This window comes from Pollachius pollachius (genome assembly GCF_949987615.1).
Source record: "Pollachius pollachius genome assembly, chromosome: 11".
Taxonomy (NCBI): Eukaryota; Metazoa; Chordata; class Actinopteri; order Gadiformes; family Gadidae; genus Pollachius; species Pollachius pollachius.
Genome location: NC_136944.1, coordinates 17,646,177 through 17,671,280, shown reverse-complemented (window position 1 = coordinate 17,671,280; position 25,104 = coordinate 17,646,177). Strand labels below are relative to the sequence as shown.

Below are 25,104 nucleotides of genomic sequence, written 5' to 3'. Positions count from 1 at the left end.
GTGTGTGTCTGTGTGTGTGTGTGTGTGTGTGTTTCTGTGTGTGTTGGGGGCGGTTATTGGGTTAAGAGGGCAAACTTCAGGATCATGTTCTGATCGAGTGGCGAACATCAGACTCCTTAATGGAACCAGGGCCAGGTACCAGTCTCTCAGGTCCAAGACACCCAAGACATCCTGTACCTCTCCATGATTGTGACTTATGGAACGATCTAATTTGCTGCACCCCCAGCGATTCGTTGTTGAGCCTAGACAACACACACACACACACACACACACACACACACACAAACATACCAACATGCAAGCCAATCAATCAGATGTATGCAGAACAATACTTGCAGATAAAGGCCCCAGGCCACTTACAGATCAATGCTAGGCCAACGTATCGGTGTTGATCGGAAAGCCAGGGAAAGTCTGCTTCATCGATCTAGCTCGGGCAGAAAGCTATTTGCTAGGCCACAGTCTGCCTGCACTAGCCCACATCCTGCCTGCCCCGGCCCATTGTGGGGCAAACACATCAGGCGGACATTTCATAGTGGTTCCTATCAGTTGTGCTCTCTTGAGCTATCTGGCATTCCAAACAACCCTCTCCTCTCTCCCTGGGAGTGCTCTCCTCCCCTACGTCCCAGACCGGTTAATGGCCGGAGGGCGTTGGTGCTCGCAGTCAGACGCGGTCTGAGCACGCTCAGTACAGCATCCACAGGGAACGGAGCGAGAGATGATTCCTGGGCCAGGATGTTGCGAGGGAGTGGCGGTGGTGGGAGCTGGTAGGAGATGATGATGATGATGACTATGATGATGATGATGATGATGATGGAGGTGGTGGTCCGGGGATTCTCCAGGAGCAGAGCAGGAAGAGGGTGGGAGGGTGGGTGTGGAGAGCCTGGCTGTCAGAGCTGCTTTCTCCACTCCTCTCACTGACAAAGCGCCGTCAAGAGATCCAGCTGTTCTGCAGTCCTGAACGCTGACACCCCGGACCTCCTGCTCCAGGTTCAGATCCTGGATATCTTTCTCCGGGTTCACAGCCTGGACCTCCTGCACCAGATTCACACCCAGGACCTCCTGCACCAGATTCACACCCAGGACCTGCTGCTCCGGGTTCACACCCAGGGACTCCTGCGCTCCTGCCTCCCGGGAGCTGCCCTTTGGAAGGTAGGAGATGTTCCGTCCGGTGTGTGGGAGTAAACGGCAAAATGTCAGGAAAATAATGTTATAAAGTCGTATAATGGGGTGTTAAGGGTTTGGCGAAAAACACTATGATCGAACGTCCACCTCTAATGTGGAGACACAGAGACTCATTGAGAATATTTCGACAGTTAATAATTCATTGCAACAAGAATTGAGCGATGCATTCTTAATCATCGTCAATTCACCTCATCGTTATTTGTTTCCTGGTGTGTTAAGACTATAAACCTTCGGGGCGTAGTGTAAACTGATATTCCATACACACCAACTCATCCTGTTTCTCGTTGGTGTTATGGGGGGGGGGGGGGGGGGGGTAAGAGACAGAGTTCTGCCGGGGAAGGTGATGATGGTTCAACCAAATTAATAATTGCAGGATTTAATACATTCTTCTTCACCACCCAGTGCCAGACAGCCCTTCACCCTTCCTGCAGTATGACCACAGAGAAAGACGTCCAGCAGGCAGGGGCCACCCATGGGCTAGGTCCTGAACCCTCCCCTCCCTCTCTCCCCCAGGCGCCTCACTCCCCCAGAGAGAGCGAGGGAGAGAGGGAGCGGGCGGCCGGCGGCAGGATGACGGGGAGCCCTGAGAACATCCCGCTGGGGGAGTGCCCCCTGTCCCAGTCCCGGGATCAGCTGACGCCCCCCAGCCGCACCGAGAGCACCGTCTTCAGCCTGTCCCGGAGCGAGTCCCTGTGGACCACGGAGGCCAGCGGCCCGGGGATCTACCAGGTCTACTGGTTCGCCATCCACCTGATGACCACCGGGGGCAGCTTCCTGGCCTGCGGCGTCATCATCAGTGGACTGTACTTTTCGGGATACCTCGACAAGGTGACCCGCATCCTGGGTCCTGGCCTGCTGTCCATCGGGCTGATGGTGCTGGTGGTGGGCGTGGTCCTCATCCCTATCACCAAGAAGAACCGCAAGAAGCAGGTGCTCAAACGCCCACTCAGCTACTACAGGCCGCCCCAGTTCAACGTTTGACCCTTTTTGACCCCGTGACCTCATGCGACATGGCTCGGTCGGGTTGGCTATGGTTTCATCGCATGACACTTTGGCCGGGGTTTTCAATGGGCGACGGTGGACTCCTGGGGACCCTGGGGACTTGGAGGGGGCTCCTCTTCAGCCTCTGTGCCTTTTGTCAGCCCGGGAGTGATCAGAGGAGAAGCGATATGGGCGATGATGCCGCAGTTGTGAGTTGAGCTCAGGGCGGGGAGGCAACGTCGTCTCAGGCGTGCATGGCTAGACGTACTATTCAGTCACTATTACCAAAGAACGCATATTCACTATAACCAAACGTTCCTTTTGTACAAAGAACGTATGGTTGCACAGGACGCGCTGTGGCGAGAAGCAGCATTAATAACTTTAGTATTGGACACTTACTAGCACTTTCACAATCAATAATTCACCAGAAGAATTCAGCAGTAATGCATAATGTCATCGTGCATAGCGGCTCGTGAATAATTCAAGTCAGATAAGAGGTTTGTGGTGATTAAAGTGTCCATCGGACAGAACATGTCCATTAAGACTCTGTGATTACAAGCAGACAGTAGAATCTCGAAACATCAACCATTTCAATGTAAGGTCAATACTGTGACTTAGTCTGGTCTGAGAAGGTTGGATGCGTGAATTCAAAACATTAAATTTTCATATTATTTGAATATCCTTCATAGGCGACGCCATGCACCCATTATGTATACGCATTCCTTGCTTTTAACTAATGTTGTATAACTTTGTACACAACAACAGTCACACCTGCTGACATATTGCTGCTAATAGTATCCCTTGCTGAAAGTAAACATTTTCTATGTGCAGGTCTTCACTGTTGATACACCTGAGGTGTGGATGTGACTTGAAATCGCATGTTAAAACGTTGTTAGTGGAATAGTGACTGCATCGTGTGCATGATTTGCATCTTCACACAGAGACACGATGGCACATACAGAGCTGACCTCCTTGTTTGTATCATGGGAAACAGCACAGAGCCAACTTTAGTACCATCTGCAAAGTACCTCCTGGGAGCAGAGCGCATGTGACAAAAAGCTTTGTTTATCTTAAAGACGTCACAGGGCGTCTCCACACAGGTGCGTGTCAGCTGAGCGGAGGGGAACAATGGTGAAGCAGCATCTCCCGTTATGAAGGTCTAGTCTCTGGTGTTCTAAACATGATGAAGTTCAAGATAGGCGAGTGCATCTCGCTGTTCGTAATCGCTGTCGTGTTTGACGTCGTCGGGTTTGTCCTTCTCCTCTTGGGCATCTTCGGGAATCTGCGCATCAGCGGCCAATTTTACGGCGACTTCTTGATCTACACGGGCTCGATCGTGATCTTCATCAGCATCGCCTTCTGGCTCTGCTGGTACGTCGGCAACATCAAGCTGACCGAGGAGGACCTGGACTACGACGAGGGCGCCACCAGCTTCTCGAGGCTGGTCCGAAAGCTGTCGGAGAAGTTGAACCCCACGCTCAAACGTGACCCGCCCGCCAAGTTCCTCGAGGAAGGTGCAGACAACGGAGAGGAGAGCCTACCCCCACGCAAGGCGTCCCGCGTGACGTGGGGCAAGTCGTCCGCTTACCAGAACGAAGGTTATGACGCCTCGCTGGACTCGGAGTCCCACGCGGTGGAGAAGGGGTCCGACACCGGGCTGTCAGACGAGACCAGCACCGCCACCGCCACCACCACCACCACCACCACGGGTAATACAGAGGTCCACTCATAAATCCCCAGTCTGAGACCATCTCTAGTAACACGGTCAAAACCCTATATCATCTACACCCTGCTTATAAAATAACCAACCCGGGTACAGTCGGGGCCCGCATAAATGGCACGAATGCCCTGCTTACACAAAACAACGTCAAACTAAGTCAAAAAGGGTTTCAAAATAATATTTAAATGTCAAAAATACGTATTAGTCCTACTCCCCAGCTGTATTGACTTACAATAGATACATCTACAATTATCATTATTTATTTCACATTTCAGTTGTATAATCATCAATCCCGATGTCGTTTGATTACACAATACCCAGATAACCGATATCGTTTATTTTCTGTTCTTTTTATTTTTCTTCCACTCGTTCAGATGACCCCTAGGCTCATGATGTGACACCCATCCCCTGGAAGCCAACCCCTCTTCTTTGGCGGCTCGTGAGGTCTTGAGTTCTGAACCCTTTACGCTTTTTGTAGGGGTGAACTGCGAGGACATTCCATCCAGAAAATAATAATAGCCTACATATTCTTTCTTTCATCAAATGCTGCTTATTTATGTTTATTATTTAAATATTGATTGTGTGTGTGTGGAGGGAAGTTGGAGTGATGTGTACATTGTTATATAATGCGGGTGACTCTGAGTGTGTGTGTGTGGTGTGTGTGTAGCTATGGGCGTAGTAGGAATAGTTATGCTAGGTCCATGTTTGTTGTTTGATTTGCTGCAGAGCAACAAGTTCACTGGTCCGACTGGTTGTGTGTGTGTGTGTGTGTGTGTGTGTGTGTGTGTGTGTGTGTGTGTGTGTGTGTGTGTGTGTGTGTGTGTGTGTGTGTGTGTGTCCCCAGAAAACCTGACAAAATTACACAGTGCACTAGAACCCTAGCTAGCTGGTTCTCAATCTATGTGTACATATTTGATTAAGAACCTGTTCACGCTTTATTTAATGCAGCTCAACAAGAAGACTCCCAAGCCTTACAGGAAACAACTTGCCTTTTGTAGATATCCGGTCTGATAGATTCACTGTAAATCAGCACATTAGTGGCTGGGTATTCTGTGTCATATTGGATGTTTCTAGAGCAATTAGAAACCACTAGGCATTTCAATTAGACAATGACTGAAATCCTCATTACTGAGGAAGTACTACTTTTTCATTTAACTGTAGGGTTGATTACAAATCTGATAATATAATATAACTAAATTTAGCGTTATGGGCGAGGGAGAGAGACAGAGGGACATTCAGTTACATTAGTTTATTGACGACAGAGAGGGATAGACTTCCGACAGAGGGATATCTGATTCTTTTACATGTTTCGGATATTGCTTTGTCAAATAATTTGGGAAAAATCCATATTTATGCTCCTTGATTTTCTTGTTGTTCTTGTCATGTTCTTATACTTAAGCTCAGGCATACCCAGCTCATAGGACGTAAGAGCCCGGAAATTGGTAGATCAGGATGACACTACAAATCCTGACTCTCTCAGCCTAGATGACATGCATGTTCTATTATCAGATATTGCCATCAACCCTACTACAATAGTGTCTAATAGAGCACATGTATTGTATCCTCCCTGACAAAGTGCCTTGTCTTATCTTATCTGCCCTGATGGCTCACATGAGCTCAGCTGTAACCAACCCTAGCAGGTATTTAGGTAGCAGATGCTATTTAAGTGTGTGGCGCGTAGTGCCCGTTTCATGCCCATTCCGCCCAATTACAGTTCAAATGTCACCTGATTGGCCTGCCCGAACTGGTAGGGTCCACCACCAGGCTCTCCTGTTCACCAAAGGTGTCACAGGACGAACTGGATACAAAGCTAGCTCTGTGCCTTCTTGGTCATCATGACGTCTCAAATCTCTTGTTGGGTGTACCTTCTCTCTTAAGGACAACTTTGATGTTACAGCATGTGTGTCTGTATGTGTGTCAAACTGTCACTTGAACTCTGATCAAGGGTTTCTATTCAGGGAAGACTTAGAACCAGTCAATCAGCCCTATGGAGGAATCTGGACGGACTGCGTCAAGTCGCAGTCACCGTCCCTTTTGTTAGTCAAATGCCATGAGACAGGTCGTCCTGCAAATGATACTATGTAAGAAATGTAAAAGGCGTGCTGTAGGGAAGTGGGTGGTGGGTTACAAAAAGCCATTTATCTGACGGAGCTCTCCTCGGACGCCTCAGAACATCCTACCGTCCCGTGCAGAGAGCCCGTCCCTACCTGCCCCGTGATGGACTGTTGTCATAAAAAGAACCCCAACGAGCGCTGCGCCCTGTTCCTGGTGCTAGCGTTGATCTTCGACCTGGTCGGCCTTGGCCTCCTACTGGCCGGGATCTTTGCACCCATCAGCTTTTGGGACTTCTTCATCCTGTCAGGGCCGCTCCTCATCTTCCTCAGCCTGATCTTCTGGATCTTCTGGTATATGGGGGGCCTCACAGTGCCTTACGAAGATCTCCTGCCAAAGTGACCGGACATGGAAGAGATCTGGAGATCTTGTGTCTGCGGCGGACTGCTCAGAGGTCCATGGCCTCGGGTCCCATGGAGGTGGACTGGACCGTCTCCCACCTGTCTGCGGGAGACGGTTGGAGACTGGAGATGCTGATGTTCTGGGGCTCTGAAGGCTTTGGTTGTTCCCATGAAGGATGTACAGGATGGGTGTCCGTCACATGGGGACTGGACAGGAAGGGTTCAACAGGCAGGAGCACCGTTTTAATATTGGAATTTGAACTTGACGACAACATCACACCACGTTGGAAGTCGACAACGCAGACTCCCGGGACTTTACTTCGAAGTGGAATATTTCTGATTTAATTTAAGCACTTTAATAGATAATGCCTTATTTGTCTGTTTATTGTCTGGTTTCTAGTTTTGTGTTTGGTGTAAGTATGTTATGTCACGCTGCAACTAAAGCATTAAAAAACACTGAAAAATGTTGAAAGACTGGAAGAGCCTAGTCCTGTGTTTGTTTATAGAGTTGTGGCTTTAGGCCTACTGGAAACCAACCCAACAGGCTCCGCTGGTTGGTATCCACCTCAGATCCTTCCTGTAGTTGCAACTGCTAATTATCAACCACCTCCTCATCACAAGGGAAAGACTGCACCCAAAACCATTTCAGCCAACTGGAAATGTACAGCCAGCATTATGTCTAACCCTATTACCATCGAGCCAAGGCTGGCTCCAGCCTTCTATCATGTTGAACATTTGGGCCTGTTCCATCCCTGTCAGCCAGTCCGTCAGCCAGTGGGTTGTCTAGTCAGTTAGTCTGTCCAGTCAGTCTGTTGTCCAGTCAGTCACTCTGTCGTTCAGTTGGTCAGTCTGTCGTAAGGCCAGCTAGTCTGTCTCAGCCAGTGAGAAGAGTGTCTGATTACAGTTCCACACCCATCGTTTGTGTTCTGTAATCAGCCCTCTGCTTGGATACATATTAATGTTCCCATTTAGATAGCCCCCCCCCCAGCCCCAGACAGGAAATACAGTAGGTTGGCGTAGAGTGTGCATGTTTTTCAAAGAGAGAGGGGGTATAGAGAAAGATAGAGAGGAGAGGGGACCGACAGATTTTAGTGTAGGCGGAGATGGAAAAATATGGAGGGAGAGAGGGATTGAGTGGCAGAGAGACGGCTAGATAAAGGAAGTGGGGAGAGGGGAAAGGAGATGGAGAATGTGCTAGAAGAAGGGGAGTCAGGGTGGAGAGATGGGGATAGAGAGAGGTGGAGTGAGTTATGGAGAGGTGGAGAGTAAGAGAGTCAGCGAGAGAGAGAGAGGTATAGAGAAGTGAGGAGAGACAGCCTCCCTGCTGTTCTGGTCCCATATCAGATGGAGGCTATCTTGCCCTCAAGTTGTTTCCAATGTTTACCTCATTGCAGGGCACCACATATTCCACAGAGCCATTAGCTCTGCCTCTCAGCCTGTTGGCGTGCTAGCTGTGTTTTAGCCTGTTAGCTGCTCCCAGGGCAAGCCAGCCAGCTGAGCCATCAGTGTCTCTGGGGCCTGAGGGTAGTATTGATTTGTTTAATGAACGACCTCGCCATGAAAGCGTGAATTAGTCTTCCACTGAATCTACAGAGGACCTAGTCATGTTCGGTTGACTACAAAGTTGTAAGTCCAGAAGGAGTTTTTTATTTTTCCACATCATGAGGAAGAAGAGCACTTAAGGCTTTTAGTGAAAACCTCAGCAGCACTTATGGTTAACAGCCCGCACTCTGCAGGGAAAACAGAGGGGCTTACAACTATACACCAAACACAAGTATAGTAGAGCATGTTGCCTAGTAAAGCATGTTTGGAGACATACAAACATGATAATGCAAAGACAGATCTTTATAAATAGCTTCAAAGGCCATGGCTTAATAGTCCCAGATATTAATAACATTTACATTTCTGCCATGCGTTATGGCAATGTTCAGTTCAACTAAGGTCATCTATATTAGCGGAACCATCTCGAGGTAGAGCGAATATAGTCCAGGTCAGATCTACCCATTAGGGGGAACTCCACCTCGTGTTAAACGCTGCTCAGCAGACCTTTAAAATGGCTGGAAACTGTCATCGAAACTCAACGGATTGTAAAGCGATATGTTTCCCTCTAGTGGTGCTAATCGGTATTGAGGTTTTCAGTGCTGTAATTGACAGCATCTGACAGAGACAAGGTAATTGATTGATTTGTCTATACTTCAAATTCCAATAGACACACCAGAATTAAGACTGGCTTGTTCGGTAAGGACACAGAGAGAGAAGAGTCACTCAAAAGCAACTTAGAAATTGTATATAAATAAAAGTTGCAAGTTACGTTTGGTAAAAGTCTCTTCCTAAATCAAATAAATCGATTACGCCTAATAGTAAAATGTACAATAAAATGTGGACAGGTGTTTAGAATTCAAACAAGGCCTTAGCTAGAGGTAGTTTCCTTCCTGAACTACTTGATTCTATATCACTCGATGTCTATAAAGATCCCAAAAAAATCTCAAATTGTGTGTTACAAAGAAATTATGTTGACAGTTTTCCCAGAGAATAATGAATATAAACACTACAAACTGTGAGGCAATATATCTGATTATAAAGTTGGTGTTCTGGGTATGAATGTCTGCAGCCTAAACTGTACCTGTAGCCACATTTATGAACAATATGTTTCTGTGACTAAAAGCGGGATCAATAAATATATATGACAATTCAAATTCCCTCATTGTTAAATAATACTGCAGGATACGCATTGATATATATATTATATTGTGATAATTTCGAAAACAAGGTAGCAGTTAACAGTTTGTCGCTTTTGTATGTTAATGTCGGTGTCTCTCATCAGAAGGGTGGGATCAACAAGTGATTACCACTTCCTCACCCTCCGAGCTCTCCCATCCCCCACCAGACCGTACATGAACCCTGACCTCTGGTGTTTACAAACAAGAGGCCTCGACCGGACTGGGCGGAGGGGGTCATTCAACTCTGTGACGTTACGACCTGTGGTTGACATATACATTTTGTCCGGTCTCGTACGATGTAAAATGAACGATTAGAATAATTAAAAAATGCATACAGTGACGAGATATACAGTGCATTGGTTTAATGAAACAAAACAGACACACAACTTCATGGTTACGGTTTAATTAAATAAACGAAATTAAACTTGGGTATACAAACTCATAATTATTAAAGTAGAGAGATGCTGCAGAGATAGAGACACGTAAAACCCCGCATAGAGTCCGTAGTGGACGGGATGCTCCGATTTACTATGTGATACCGAAACATCCAACCGGCGCATCCATTTGTGTCTTTATATGGGTTTCTTACAGGCAGGTCACTCGTTGTGAATAATTTAGTTTAGACACACTCGTTGTAATCCGTCGTTTCGTATTCTCATGTTACGTTAGCCGGTTATTATTTGAGATGTCATACACGTGTATTCATGAGTCGGATCCTTTATGATAAACTCCGTTCCGGGTCCTCCGCATCGCTCCGGATATGCGTGTACTACACAACAACCAACCTTGAGTCAGTTCTCCGCCTACGATTGGTCGATGCCCAGTAGGTCCACTGGATTCCTTTCTTCTGATTGGCTGAGTGGAGTGTCACTCGAGGACTTGTCCGCCTCTCGCGTTGTTTGGTCGGGTCTTGCCTTTCTCTCGGCGGTGGGTCGGAGCCGCTGGCCTCGCAACGTTTTCTGTTTTCAATTCGATGCCTTGGTTGTAAAATACGCTTTATGAACGGTAGCAGCCAGGCTTCCACACAGCGTTCCTACACGTTTAATATCCTTTCTCGGTGTTTTTGCATCCGTGACCGTTAAATCGCGGCGAGATGGCGGTGGTGAGCGGGTCGTCCGGGCCGGTCGCCCGGCTCGAGGGCCGAGAATTCGAGTACGTGATGAAGAAGCGGTCGGTGACCATCGGACGGAACTCTTCGCAGGGCTCCGTGGACGTCAGCATGGGCCACTCCAGCTTCATATCGCGGCGGCACCTGGAGATATTCACAGTGACCGACGACGGGCCGGGCGGCGGGGACTTCTACCTGCGGTGTCTGGGCAAAAACGGCGTGTTTGTGGACGGAGTGTTCCTGAGACGCGGCGCCCCCCCGCTGCAGCTCCCACGGGCGTAAGTCTTGGGTTCCCCCGGAGAACATGTGGAGGCTAGTGCTGCTGGGCAGAGCGTTGTTTTGAATAGGGCGACCTGACCACGTGTTGTAGCCTGTTAGCACCACGCAGCCCTGCAACCTTGAGGCAGACACAATGTTATTGGTTGGATCTCTTTCATTGGTTCGATCCCAAGTGATCGTTCACATTTATGTAGAAGAGCGTATCAGTCAGGACAAGGTGACCCCCTCCCCCCACACACCCTGGGATTAACAACAAACGTGTGTGTGTGTGTGTGCGCGCACGCGTGCGCGTGCGAGGTTGATCTTACACCGTCTGTGACGTTAAACGTCTAAAACACGAACATGGAGAAGTGTAGTGTTATACTCTTAGTGTTTATATCGGCACGGTTTTGGTTGAACCACGGCAGCAGGACCGGTGTAGCCTGCGGTACGTTTCTAGTAGCCCGGGGTTGCTAAGGCGCTTTGTATATTAGCGTCTCTTTAGGTTGTGGTCGCGACCCCTAAACGTAAACAAACCCGGGTGTCCCCGCCCTACCTGCCGCTCGGCCCAGCGGGGCGTCGCTCCCAGTTGTCTTGTATTGGTTTACATGCGCTGCCGGGTTTATTGTCATGTGCACATTCATTTGAACAACGTGCAGACGTCATTAATAACAATAAAATGCAACATAACGTTCATATAATGAAAGACGTCCTGCCTTCCAGAACAGTGCAGAACAAGTAAATAATACAGATATCATGAAGTTAAGCCTCTTGAAAGTAATGTATAAACAAAATATTTGTAATTTTACAAGGGAATGCAACGCAGTTTATTTATGTAAGCCGTTGTTCCAAATGTAGCCGAAATGTAGGGTTGTGTATCGGATGAATAAATCCATATGACTCAGTATTAGTGAGTTAGTTAAAGAGTTTTATGAGTTCGTATACTTTCTACTAAATATCGCATAATTTAGCGCTAATGACATACAGAATCAAATATTATGCCAAACCCGTCAGTATTTATATTAACCGTAGGTTTTGTACACATTATCACCGCTGTATGCTCCAGATGTTACTGTTTACAGTAGTAGACAATCGTTGTAGCCATTGTAAGGATTTTAAATAATATTTCATAAAAACATCTCATATCCAGACGGTTTACATATAATCGATTTTTTTAAAACATCTTATGTGCATATAGGGATAAAACCCTGATATTGTTTTAAATAACAATATGAAAGGACAACAGTTGTTTTTTTTGCTAGCAGAAGTCATAATGCGCAGAGTCTGGTGGTATTTTACTATGACGTGGGTTGGTAATCTAGCGGTTGTGTACTCTACAACGTCCTAACTAGCGATGGCAGTCTTGGCAACAAGCTTGAGCACAAAGGAAGCCTGGGAAAAGAGTCTAGGCTGCAGAGGAATTTAGTTGGATGAGTCTCAAAGATTCCTAAATGGTGATGTAAACAGAGCCAAAACAAAGAATACCCCCATACCCTCCCTGCCCTATCCCCATACCCTCCCTGCTGTTCAACCATCCTTCCTGCTGTACACGATACACTCTCTGCTGTACCCCCCAACCCTCCCTACTGTATACCTATACCCTCCCTCCTCTGCCCCCAAACCCTCCCTCCTCTTACCCCATACCTTCCCTGCTTTATCCCCAAACCCTCCATCCTTGATCCCATGCCCTCTCCCCTACCTCATACTCTTCCCCCTCTTCCCCCAAAGCATCCCTCTTCTTTGCCCATACCCTCTCTTCAATACCGCCATTCAACCTTCCCAACATTGACCCCCCCGCCCCCCAACCTGTTTATGTTTTGCTCAGATTTAGCCTGTATGCCCAACAAGGATTTAGATGCAACACAAACATCTGTTTTTTCCGCCTGTTTACTGTAGAGACCGGCTTGGTGTTGTGGGACACACACAGCATGTGTGCACGTTGGAGAAGTGTTTGTTTTCAGCCTTAGAGCAAAGCAACTCTTGCACTGGTCCTTTTTTACTGGTCTCTGGGCAAACAGCAGAGAACAAAAACGTCTCGGGGAAGACACGGTGGCCCCCGGGGGAAGGAGTTGCCTCAAGGCGAGAACGCTGCTTTATTGTTCTTTCACTCTTAATTCAAGCGTCACAAGAACAGAACGCACAAACCGTTCCCGATACCCCGGCTGGGACAGCCGTTCATGCAAATGACAACCCTCCACCGGGATGTGGAATCTGGGTGGTTGTTTTTCTGAGTTTTTATTCTTTGCTAATCTTTACTTTTATTGACGTTTCACTGGAACTACACCCGGTTCTTCGTGTCAGTCAGTGCATGACTTGAAGGGTAGTAGGGAGGGACTGTACAGCATGGTTAGGTGGTCTCGTCGTAGGTGACCTTCCGGACATCTACCTCACGAAAGTAGAAAACACACCTATGTGGTGATGATGGTGTGTTTGGAAGGGAGAGGGTGTGTGTTTGCTCTGTTTGTATACCAGTAAATAGTCTTATGGTTGAAATGTTTGACTCCCAGGGGTTCGAACCTTTATGGCCTCGGTCTACCTGTAGGCATCCTAGAGCAGGAGGCTGCCTAACCTCCACCTGCTACTTAATGACCTGCCCTTCATCTGCTCCATAACGACATGGATCTGAAGTCACCTACGTTCACTTTGGATTAAAGAATTGGATAATTAACTACATAGGAATGGGTACCAGGGCTTTTAACCCCATCCGCAGCTGGCTTTGTAAGTCACACAAGGCACTGCATGAAATGTGAAATGATTTTTCACAGTCTTAAGTTAACATTCTCACAGGTTTCCAGAAACCTTTTTAAACGCATAAGTACTGCATGTGTTACTTATACTTGTCGTCAAAGTATGAAATTAGATGCATCGCAGTTAACATGACTAGGCATCACACAACAGGAATATTCTCTTATACCCCCAAGCATCACACTTAAGTATCTGTTGGGGGAAGTGTGCTGACTGCTGTTTTTAGCTTGCATATCTGTTAGCTCTTCTGTTGTTCGGGTACAACTGTGGTATTAAGAGCTCCCGTGTGCACCCTCCCAACTCTCCACAGACGGCAACTGTTCCCTTAACAGAAACAATGTAGGGAGAACAAATGAATAAAGGATGCTCCTATACTATATCCGAGCTCTGTCTGGCGCTCAGGACGTATAGTATGCCTCCTTCCCCCAGCTGCCAGCCTCAGGGCCGGGCTAGTTATAGACGTAGTGGCTAGGTACCTGGAGCTCTTTAAGTTAACCATAACATAATGCCCCACCCAGCACTCTGGAGCACATCACCAGCAAATCCCTTTGCCTGAACACCAACTAGATCCCTTCAACTGAACACTAAGTAGATCCCTTAGCTTAAGTACGACCAAGGTCTTTAAGACTAAACACCAAGACACCAATGTCTCAACACACGAGACATTAGGCGAATCACCAATAAGATCCCTTAGCCTAATCACCAACTAGATCCCTCAGCATAATCAATAACAAGATCTCTGAGCCTTGCAATGCTCACCTTTCTGCCGGTTAATTGGTCAAGGGGCACTGTCTTAAGGGAAATCATACCCCCTTTAATGGCTTACATTTTTATTTCAGGTTTATCACTTTGGCTAAATTTCTAAATTAATGCATAAATACTAAATGGGAACTTCAAACAGGATTTCAGATTATTTCCTCTCAAACAAAAAAATGTGTGGTTGTGTCCCAGCTCAGCGGAGCCAATCCAAACATTTTAATTAGGCTGTTGGTGTCTAGTAAGTTCAACTTAACACATTAAATCCTGGTACCTGAGACCACATCACTCCGTCCCACCAACTCTAGTGTAATGTTTTGGTTTGGAAATGCTCCATGATCCCCCACATCCAGACCGTTGTGTTCCTCTTATCCGCCTCACAACTACTAGTACTAGGGGATTAGATCTTCGTAGTAAGAACAGGTGGCCATGCCAGATCCACCAGAGGTAGGCCTATATGGCCATGGCCAACTGTCTTAAAGCTTTTAGACTGCTAGACTATAGCAAGTAGCTAGCTTGGCACTTTCTTAGCTGGGCTAACTTTGTTATGGTTGTAGCCAGTTAGTATGGGAGAGAATGGTGACACTTCAAAGCTGAAACGAGCTGCAGGTATACATGTATCGAAGCTGTAGGTAATCCACCCTGACAACTAGGCAAAGGAACCCTGGAAACAGGACCTCACATTCAATTGCCATTGGTCAGGAGGTTTGTTGACATACCCTCTGAGCCTACTGCTCCACCCACTAATATGACTAACCGATCTGTTCTTGATGGTTTCCAGATTTAAAATACAATTGTGGATTGGGAAGTTATGTCCTGGAAAATGTGTTGCATGTTGGAGAGGAGCGCTTGTTTTAAAATGGGTTGTGTAACTTCTCTTCCTTTGGCATATGATTATTCCTAATGTTTTAATAATTTACAGCTCTTCTTTTCTTGATCACTTCAAGGCCAGCCAGGCTAAAATGTGCTTTTAGTAATGGACTTTCTAAATGTAATTATAAACGATAATTATTAATAATTTTGATTTAAACTGCTCCTTCATGTTATCTGAAGTGTTGTAACTCGCTCTTCCATATTAGGCAGCAGTGTGTTTAGATGTTCCTGAAGGGAACACACTACTGTGTTTGTGTGTTTACCATAGTGACTAATATTATCCATCCCCTCTGTTAGGAGGGAAACATCACTAAGATACGTGTGCTCCCCTCCATCTACCTAGTCTATTTCTATGTTTTCGAGAGAAATCACTGTTTAAAAGCTGATTCATTTTCTTGTCCCGATGACCTGGTCTGCAGCTCCTTGTTCTCCTGCCTTCATCAGAATATTTTATATTACAGTATTATAACTGTTATTATGCTATATTGTTGCATATTACTTTCTTTTACTTTTATTGTTGGTTATAACTGAATACTACGCCAAGTATCTGTAACTGGCCCTAGGGTTTCAATAGATTGTTCAGCAAGCTAGCATTCTCTAGCTCCCATGCGCTCCCCTCGACTGCCGCCGGGGGGGCCTCGCGACGCCAGCCCCCATCCCGCGTGTCTCCACCAGGTGTGGGTACCCCCTCCCTGACACCCCCTCACCTGGTGCCTCTCTGCTGTCTCTGGTCCTCCAGGTGTACGTTCCGTTTCCCCAGCACCAACATAAAGATCAGCTTCACTGCGTTGTCCAGCGGCAAGAAGATGAAGAGGGAGGCCCCCGAGTCCCCCGTGAAGCCGGCCCAGCCGCACATCGCCCCCCTGACCATAAACATCCCGGACAACATCGCCCACCTCATGAGCCCCCTGCCCTCGCCCACGGGCACCATCAGGTAACACCCCTACCCTACCCTACGCCAAACTAACGGTCGGTCAGTCAGTTTGTTAAATAGTCACCCGGACAGTTTGTTAAATAGTCACCAAGCAAATTGGTTAAACAGTTGGTCCATGGTGCCAGTGGTCCAGAATTTGTCTTCTATGTTGGTCTGGATTCAAGAAAATGACATGTTTAAGTGGAGATATTCCAGGAAGAACCACAGCCACAAATAACAGCAGCATTGACAAACAGGAACCAAGCTAGCACAACATCAAAAGTCAAAGTCAAACATCTCAGACAGGTGTTTTAAGAATATTAAAGAAACAAACTGACATTTTACTCTGGTCTGATCTAATAGAATGGAACATATTTAGGACAATCTGATGTCTCTCACCACCACCCAAGACGTGCACATGAGTTCACCTCATTATCCAATATTTCCCCGCCATCCCTTTGCTAAATAGAATCCAAAAAAGGGTCCCCAAGCCTTTTAAAAAGTGTCTTGTTTACCAAATAACAATCTATTCTATCCTCCCCATATTATGCCTGTTCACACTTTTCCAAGCAAGAGTTATGAAGCGTTTTGCTTGCAACAAGTACATATCTAAAAGTGTTGGTACTTTCATAGTTTAGGATTGATTTGGTTCAACCACAGGATACACAATGTCCTGACATTTGTGATGTCAAATGTGATACCTTCTTCCATAAATCCAGTAAGTGTTTTCACAGTCCCGCTGACAATGAAAAATGAGTCCCTTTAGAGTGATTGCAGATGAAGCGTGTATCTGGATTTGTACTTCAAACCTATTTTTTTTTAGCAGATGTTCCATATTTTCGCAGACGGATCCCCTTTTAACAATTTCAGAACAAATGGCTAAAAATGTTAACATCCTTGATGCAGTTCTGTCTTACTGCAGTTGCTTCACTTGGGTGGTTCCTTTAACGTTAGTTTCAAGGTTGAGTTTCACAGTGGAAACAGTTCATAAACAGAGGCAACGTTTTGTGGTGTTGTGGTTTAATTCATCACCAAGTACTTCCCCTGTATCATGACCAACGAATGGTTGAGTCACAGCGAGTCTGTCGGAGATCAGAAATCGTCATAAATTGTAAGGAGGGAAATTAAGTATGTTTATTGACAATGGGAGCTGCCTTAGTGATGGTGGGTAGTCCCTTCCTATTGTCGCTGTAGGTCATTGGTAAGCCCTGAACATGACCAGGTTACACGACTGAAACTAGGATGTAAACGTGTGATCTGATGTTGTCTTTTTACCTGTTTGGAATCCCCCTATATTGTTTCCGTTCCTCTGACTCATGAGTTGGATCAATTAAATACAGAAATGTTGAACACAACAGTCTAGCTTCTCCATGTTGGCCCTATATTTATGTAGACCGATAAAGTTCTGCTGATCCGAGGAGAAAAATGCAACCAGTTTGTTACTGGTTTCCAGTCTGAGCTAATGCATGTTCGGTCAACAGACGGCTCCCAAGTTTTTTCTGAAGATCATTCCAGGCTAGAGTCCTGTTGTTTTGACAGTTGTTTCGTAACGCTATGGATATGGCAGTGAAATAACAGATAATGAAAAACGCTGTGAATGTTTTTTTTCCCCCAGCAATTCATTTCTTGGGTCCCACTGCCTTCCACTCCCTCGTATGTAATGAAGTTCAAAATGGAGAAAGTAGTTGAATTGACCCATTGAATAATCCTATTCTGTGTTGTGTATGAAACGGTGCCCTCCATTTTCTTTTCCAGCCAGGCTAGCTGTTGGGCAAACTGTTGGGGCAGTTGCCAGGCTAGCTGTGAGGCTATTGTCAAGGCTAGCGGTCCGGCTTTGTGTCAGGTTATCTGTCAGGGCAGCTATCAGGCTAGTGGTCGGGCTGCCTTCTGTCGGGCTACTTGCCAGGCTAGCTGTATGGCTATTGTCCACACTAGTTGCAATGTTATCGTGGCTAGGTAAAGAGGTCATCACAAGCCTTGCGGACCGCCTGTACATTCAGCTGACAGATGCTGTGATGGTGAACGTCCCGTAGCATTCAAAATGGGTCCAGTAGGGCTGAAGTGCTCTGGTGTAAAGTCAATTTTACAGTTACAATCTCAAAGGGTTACACCCCCCTAACCATCTTCCCCTAGAGTGAAGGAAATCTGCCTGATCGGTATCAGGATGACTGCAGTGTGAATATAGCAACCAATCTTTGCAATCATAAATATGGGCTTTGTGTTTCAATCCGAATTGGTGAGCGGCGCTGAGCTGAGCGAATGTCCCGCTCCTCGCTCAGGTGGCTGTTGATCACTCGGCCGCTCCTCCGCTCAAATTCGCGTCGGGTCGCTCCCCGCTCCACTTAAAAAAATCCTCCCGCTCCAGTGAAATCGCTCCACGCTCGCTCCAATTTAGAAGAGGGAGAATTAATCGACTATGAATTGTCACCTGAAACACTGTCCTTCTCCCCCCCCCCCCCCCCAGCGCGGCCAACTCGTGCCCCTCCAGCCCGCGGGGGGCGGGCTCCTCTGGCTACAGGATGGGGGGCCGCATGGTGAGCAACGCAGAGCTGCAGCTCCTCAACGAAAACTCCCAGCCGGACCAAGACAAGGACGCGTCCGGAGGAGACAGCCCCAAGGTGAGGGGCCGCGACTTGGGGTTCAGGATGGGTGGTGGTGGGGGACAGCCCCATGGTGAGGGGCCAGGACATGTGGGGGTGGGTGGTTTTTGCTCTACCAAAGGAGTATATTTGGAGTGCGTCCGAAATAATAGAATCATGTTTTTTAACAGTGCAAAGCACACAGAGAAAAGGCCCATTAAGACGTGTGCGTGTTAATTAATGAAGTGCAACTTTTTACCTTTGCTTTAAGTCCAGTCTTTCTATGTTTTGGTATGGATATCTTTCTAATCAGGGCTGTAGGTTCTAAGGAGAAGGTAGTTATTATGAATGGCTTGAATGTCTGAGATTAACTTAAGTCAGTAAAACATAGAAGGGACGCACTCATGTACATCGTCCACAAACATCCTGGTCATGGTGTTTGTGTACCTCCGCGTGGTAAAAGGAAGTGAAGGAGGCGATGTAAAGATCTGATTGGCTGTTGTTCTTGCTCCCCCCCCCCCGCAGGATGACTCCAAGCCGCCCTACTCGTACGCCCAGCTGATCGTCCAGGCCATCACGCTGGCCCAGGACAAGCAGCTCACACTCAACGGCATCTACACCCACATCACCAAGAACTACCCCTACTACCGCACTGCCGACAAGGGCTGGCAGGTCAGTCTGGGGGAGGGGGTTAAGCCTGGTGGGCGGGACCCCAAGGGTGGAGGAGGGGCTTTAGCCTGCTGGGCGGGACCCCAAGGGTGGTGGAGAAGGAGGAGGGATTCAGGGTTGTGCTGGAGAACCATATCCAGAACTAAATCCCACTCCCGACCTGACGTCCACGGTGAACCCTGTTCCCGGCAGCCTGACGGCAACCCTTCCATAACGGCCCGTTCTTCCACCCCCAGAACTCGATCCGCCACAACCTGTCGCTGAACCGCTACTTCATCAAGGTGGCGCGGTCGCAGGAGGAGCCGGGGAAGGGCTCCTTCTGGAGGATCGACCCCACCTCCGAGAGCAAGCTGATCGAGCAGGCCTTCAGGAAACGACGGCCCCGGGGGGTCCCCTGCTTCCGGACCCCCCACGGGCCCCTCTCCTCCAGGTGAGACGCTCCCTGAGCACACCTGAGCCACCGGGCGGAGCGCCAGGGATGGAAGGAGACGAAGGAATCTCGGGAGGGATTAAGGATGAAATAAATTGGAAGTGACATTAAGATAGGTTAAATATTAAGAGGTCTGCGTCTGGCTACCGGCAGAGGAATGTGAAAGGATATAATATAGAATAAGTGATTTTAAGAAAACTGCTCTTTTAACAGCTTGAGCTTTTTAATGAGCTTGTTGCTTGGGTACACTGGTGGAATAAGTGGTGGTCCGCGTGTTTCTGGGTCGGTTCCCTAACGACCGCAGCCTAACCCGCAGAGCTGTTGTTGAAAAATGAACCAAGTAGCGTTGAGGAAAACTAATCAGATCAATGGATGACTACATGGAGGATAATGCGACTAATGAGTTCTAACCTAAAGGATGATTGTGCCTTCCCTCCCAGGAGCGCCCCGGCGTCCCCCAGCCACACGGGGGGAGGTCTCTCCGCCCACTCCAGCGGCATCCAGACGCCCGACAGCCTATCACGAGAGGGCTCTCCCGTACCCATGGAGCTGGAGCCGGCGCCCCCGCCGGCGCCGCCGGCGCCCATCGCCGCCCCCGTCACCGCCCCGCCCAAACTGGCCGTGATCCAGGAGGCCCGCTTCGCTCAGAACACGCCAGGTGAGCGAGGTGAGGTGAGGTGAGGGGGGGGGGGGGGGGGTTGCGGCATGGCTTGTTGCCATGGCGATCGTCGGAGCCGTGACGATGCTAATGTGGTCGGAGTTCGAAAACAGATTCTTCTGATAAACAACGGCCTACACCTAAACGGCCCTTTTGTCCACTGAAAAACGAGATTTTGTGGATGCAGATCGATTAAAAAAACTCCAGTCTAGTGTTCTCGTGTAGCCAGGGGAAGAGCATGAAGATGGAGGGTTTGTCCTGGCGTATGATGAAGTTTTGCCTCAAAAATGTGGACCTTGACATGAACTAATGTGCTAAATCCAAGCCTTGCTGCATGGGTGCCTGTTGATCCCTCATGCATCGATCCACGCCAACGGTCGTGATTCGATTCAGGGATGATGAGCCTTACCGTTAGCTGGTTCCTCTGATTCTAACTGGTCCCGGTGCTCTGGTTTTAGCCACATTAATACTTGGTTCTATACTGGTTCTTGCTTGTTCTAAACTGGCTCTAACTAGTTCTAAACCTTTCCTCGCTGGTTCTCACCAGTTCTCCCTGGTCCTAGAGCGGTCCTCTGTGGCTCTGAGCCGGTTCTCCCTGGTTCTAACCGGTCTGTGTGTGTGCAGGCTCCATGGCGGGCCAGCCGGTGCTGATCGCGGTCCAGGGGCAGCTGCCGGCCAACCTGAAGCCGGTCACCTACACCATGGCGTCCCCGGTGAGCGGCGGCGGCCAGCCGTCCTACCAGGCGGTCCGCGTGCTCCAGCAGATCCCCGCACCGGCCTCGCTAGGCCCCGCCCTCATCGCCCAGACCACCGCCAAGAGCGAACCGCAGGAGAACGGAGAGTACACAGAGGTCAAAGGTGAGGGTCGGGGGGGGGTGGCGGCGTCAGGGCGAAGGGATGGGGGGGGGGGGGAGGTTGTGGTTGTCGTTTTTGTATCAGCATGTCTCTCCCAAAAACACTTTGTAACTGAGAACTTACACAAAAACCGAGAAAATACACAAAATGGTCAAAAAGAAAGTGTTGAAATCTAAAGTAATGTACAGATATGTATCAAGCTGTTCTTTTGCACTTCTAAAAAACATTTAATTAAAAAAAAAAAAAAGGATATTAAAAACTTGATTATATTAGTTTTGTGATCGTTTGACGCTAAAATGGAGATCGAGATCGAAATTCGATTATTCGCCCAGCCCTAATGTGAGGTATAGCAATGGTTACTCAAATAGTTTTAACTCTTCCCCTCTCCTTCTGTAATCCTCCCTCTTTTCTTCTCCCCCTCCCCCCTCCAGTTAAAGTGGAGCCAGTCCCAAGTATCTCCCACCCAGCCTCTCTCGGCTCCTCTCTAGGGGGCGCCAGCTGCATCATCCAGAGCAGCTCCTCAGCCACACCCCTTCAGACGGTTACCATAGTGACGCAGGCTCCCCTGGGCCAGCATCAGCTGCCCATCAAGACCATCACCCAGAACGGCACCCATAGTATGCCAGGAGCCCCCAGCACAGGTGAGACCCAGTAACCTCACTCACTCCCAAAGGAATCACCTTCTGCATGGAGCTTTTTTTGTTTGATCGAATTATGATTCCTCACTTGTAACTGTAGCCCAATCCTTTATGCTGGCTCAGCATCCAGTAATAGTCTAGGGGCTTGTCTCCACTCATGTTTCTCAAGTTTCCAAGTTTACCCCCCCCCCCCCCCCCCCCCCCCCAGCCATGGTTAACTCACCATGTTGATCACGGCCTCACGTGTCTTAATGTAACTCTACTCGAGTGAATCCAGATCCCAACAGCCCAACACTTAAACAGCGTTATTCCCGGGAGCGCCTTCTCCTACTGCTCGAGTAGGGGTCTACTGCTGTCCCTGATCCAGTGCATGGCCTCAGCTGGAGTGTATTCCTCCAGTTTCCGCTCTGCTGCTCGTATCCGCCCTGCCGTAAATCCTTCAATCCTTCCCTTGCGAGTTTTACCGGCAGTTTAGTGGAGGAATCACCGCTCTTAAACTCACACACTGGAAAACCCGGGGGTTGACGGCGCGCAGCATTATATCAGCGCTTGCGGCCCGTCAAACGGTGTCGTATCGCGGCTTAAGAGCACGGCACTGTCCCTGACATCTTCCTGTTGTCTCTTTCTGTGTCGCCACGGCAGCGGTGGCCAGCCCCCTGCACCTGCTGGCGACCCACGCCTCCGCCTCCGCCTCCCTGCCCACCAAGCGCCTCAACGGACCCGGCCCCCCCCCTGCCAAGCGGCTCAAACCCCAGGAGGAGGAGGGGGAGGGGGAGGGGGAGGAGGAGGAGGTGAAGCTGGAAGAGAAGGCGGTGGCGGCGGAGTCCCCCAACGGCAGTGCAGATCCCCCTGACACCGACTCCTCAGCAGCTAACAACCAAGGGAACCACCTCAACTAGCCACACACACGGAGAGATACACACACACACACACATAAATACGCACACATAAGCATAAATACACACGCACGCAGATGCATAAATACACACACGCACATAAATACACGTACTTACTGAGAACCACACACACACGCATACACACTAGGTTATTCTCATTCTATGTTCTGTGTATTTTTACTACGTTTCTCATGTCCTTCGTCTCTTTAAATACTTGTTCTGCAACCGAGCCCCCATGGTGCCAAGCCCCCTCCACACACAAGCGCGCTCACACACACACACACACACACACACACACACACACACACACACACACACCTACACACACCTACACACACCTACACACACACACACACACACACACACACACACACACACATGCAGAGGATGAGGTTGAGGACTGTTCTGAGCTGCTGAGACCGCGCCCGCCACCAGGGGTCCCCCTCTCCCCTTGAACGACGAGTGACATCATCGAGACCATAGGAAGCCTTAACAACAACAACAACCGTACGCCTCAAGATGTGACCTTTGAACTCAAGCGGCCTTGACCTCTCGATCAACGCAGAGGGGATAGGCGGGCGCCCACCCTCACTCGCTCGCTCACTCACTCACTCACTCACTCACTAATTCATTCATTCATTCATTCCTGAACTCGGGCCGTGGGACCTCTGGGACATGTGACCACCGCCGGGGGTGTGGCCAAGGCGTGGAGCAGACCAATGGGAAGCCTGGAGCGTTTGGCAGCTAGTCTTTGAAACACAGCACGGTCCCCCCTTCCGACCAGAGGACTAGTTGGCGTCTTGTGTTTTTCGTGTCACGTCTTGATTAGTAATAATTTATTGATTAGTTATAATTTAACAATAATTTTTAAGGACGGCATTCCACGAAGGGACACTGCAGCCGTCGTGGGAAATATCCCCCCTTTTTTTATGTGGACTCCCTCAGTCTCCCGTCTCCCCCTCTCCCCTCCCCCCTGGGTTTAGACGTGTATGCCGTTGCTTAGAAGAACTTACTATTTTACGACCCACACAGTATATAAACCCCCCTCCCCGCAATCCCCCCCCCCCCCCCACATGTGTAGACATCCCACCTATCTGCATGCAACGGACGGACCGAGAGAGACAGACAGACAGAGAAAGAGAGAAAGATAAAGGTCTGTAAAGTTGAACCCAGTGGAGACGCACCTGCTCCCTCTGAAATCAGATCTGCAATATTTTGTCTTTTTGATTTTTCTACACAAGAGTCGGTGTCCCTCTCCGTTAAGGCTCCTTTAGAGCTCCTCCTCCTCATTTAGAGTTCGTTAGACTGTCCCTCCCCGTCAAGAGCTCGTTAAGACTGTCCCTCAGTGTCCTGCCTCGTTATGCTTTGTTAGAATGTCCCTCCTCGTAAAGGCTGTAGTTGGCTGTATGGTGTTGGCCCCAGATGTTCTTGCTTGATACTTTGACTTGCTTCTGGGCGCCCGGTGAGTCTGTCCTCAGATCGTTTCCCAACGGCTACAAAGAAACTAAAAAAGAAGTAAGGATTGATGTTTGTTCTGCTTCAGTGAAGAAATTGTTCTTTTTTTAAATAAATTAATTTAAACCCTTTATTTTTGCCTGTGGTCATTTCATGCGTGTGGAAACCAGTGGACGGCTGGTGGTATTAAAATCTTAAATGGTTTTCATATATAGCACATACTTTCTTTCAAAGGGCTTGATTCGCCTAGGGAAAAGTCAAGCCTCTTGACACTAATGATTTTGTGATTTCACATTTCAGTTCCCTGAAGATCACCCTTGCAAAAAAGTTGTATAAAGAAAGTACAGAACCAAATCAATGGCTAATACCAAAGATAACTTCTTTCAAACTCGTCCTGTCTGTCCTCTATCTGTCGTCCACTGTCTCTCTCAAACTCAATCTCCCTCATCCTCTATCTCTCAAATTATATCGCTCCTCTATCTCGCTCTCTCTCAAACTATCCAATCCACTATCTCTCACCCTTTATCACTCTCATCTGATGACTAGTGTACTATGTTACCTTTGTCCTCTTCTCTCGTCTCTATCTCATTCTCCATTTCTCTGATCCTCCAATCCTGTCCCCTATCTCTCGTTCTTTATCTGTTTGTCTCTCATCCTTTACTCTCCACCGCTATCTCTTATCCTCTATCTGGACCTCTTTCTTATGCCCTCTCTCGTCCCTTATCTCTCTAGTCTGCTATTTCTCTCTCAGCGCTATCTCTCTATCTCCTCTCTATCTCTCAAGGCCTTTATCTCAATCATTGTCTCCTCTTTTGTATGGAAACCTAGATGATCGATCTTTATACTTTGTCTTCAGATCTCCTCCTGCCCAGCAGATTGTTAGGGACAGAAGGGTAGTTATGTAACCATGGTGCTACTACTAAGAGGTCGTAACAGTCCATAATGACTACATCCTGGGTCAGAGGTCATACCTGTAGTGTGTATTTGTAGAGAATCTATTGAATATTGTTTCAAAACTTTTGTTCTGCTGTGTTCCTCTATCTGCTTTTTCCTTCAAGCCTACAGTTGAAAAGGCCAGCCTCTTCCTGATTGGTTGATTGTCTACAGCTTTCTGTTGATGTAACGAGATTGTGATTGATAAAGAAACATAATTTGACCTAAAGAATCACTATCTGCTGCCATAATGAGGACAATGGGTAAATTAAAAAATTATCT

General features: G+C 48.0%; 3 protein-coding genes across 4 annotated transcripts; all 3 read left to right on the top strand.

Annotated features, from left to right (window-relative positions):
- Positions 1-1,752: 1,752 nt before the first annotated feature.
- On the top strand, positions 1,753-2,163 carry pirt (phosphoinositide interacting regulator of transient receptor potential channels; the record flags this gene model as incomplete). The annotated part of the gene is made up of 1 exon (XM_079746166.1): positions 1,753-2,163. One exon carries the CDS (start codon positions 1,753-1,755, stop codon positions 2,161-2,163), a length of 411 nt encoding a protein of 136 aa, XP_079602292.1.
- Positions 2,164-3,175: 1,012 nt separating this feature from the next.
- tmem238l (transmembrane protein 238 like) lies at positions 3,176-6,816 on the top strand. The gene is made up of 2 exons (XM_079745937.1): positions 3,176-3,872; positions 4,258-6,816. Exons 1-2 carry the CDS (start codon positions 3,344-3,346, stop codon positions 4,266-4,268), a joined length of 540 nt encoding a protein of 179 aa, XP_079602063.1. The 5' UTR covers positions 3,176-3,343; the 3' UTR covers positions 4,269-6,816.
- A 3,159-nt stretch (positions 6,817-9,975) lies between these two features.
- On the top strand, positions 9,976-24,020 carry foxk2b (forkhead box K2b). Of its 2 annotated transcripts, none has more exons than XM_079747172.1 (9): positions 9,976-10,442; positions 15,536-15,730; positions 18,174-18,327; positions 18,814-18,960; positions 19,194-19,387; positions 19,828-20,045; positions 20,670-20,903; positions 21,332-21,541; positions 22,181-24,020. In XM_079747172.1, exons 1-9 carry the CDS (start codon positions 10,150-10,152, stop codon positions 22,435-22,437), a joined length of 1,902 nt encoding a protein of 633 aa, XP_079603298.1. In that variant the 5' UTR covers positions 9,976-10,149; the 3' UTR covers positions 22,438-24,020. The 2 variants fall into 2 exon arrangements, with proteins under 2 accessions (XP_079603298.1, XP_079603297.1); XM_079747171.1 differs by having other exon boundaries at positions 19,828-20,054.
- Positions 24,021-25,104: the final 1,084 nt, after the last annotated feature.

Bases quoted from the DNA above. Each gene is read 5' to 3' on its own strand.
- foxk2b (XM_079747171.1), top strand. From the start codon at position 10,150: ATGGCGGTGGTGAGCGGGTCGTCCGGGCCGGTCGCCCGGCTCGAGGGC. The intron at 18,961-19,193 runs GTCAGTCTGGGG...TTCCACCCCCAG, and splicing joins CTGCCGACAAGGGCTGGCAG to AACTCGATCCGCCACAACCT. The intron at 20,055-20,669 runs GTGAGGTGAGGT...GTGTGTGTGCAG, and splicing joins GAACACGCCAGGTGAGCGAG to GCTCCATGGCGGGCCAGCCG.
- tmem238l (XM_079745937.1), top strand. From the start codon at position 3,344: ATGATGAAGTTCAAGATAGGCGAGTGCATCTCGCTGTTCGTAATCGCT.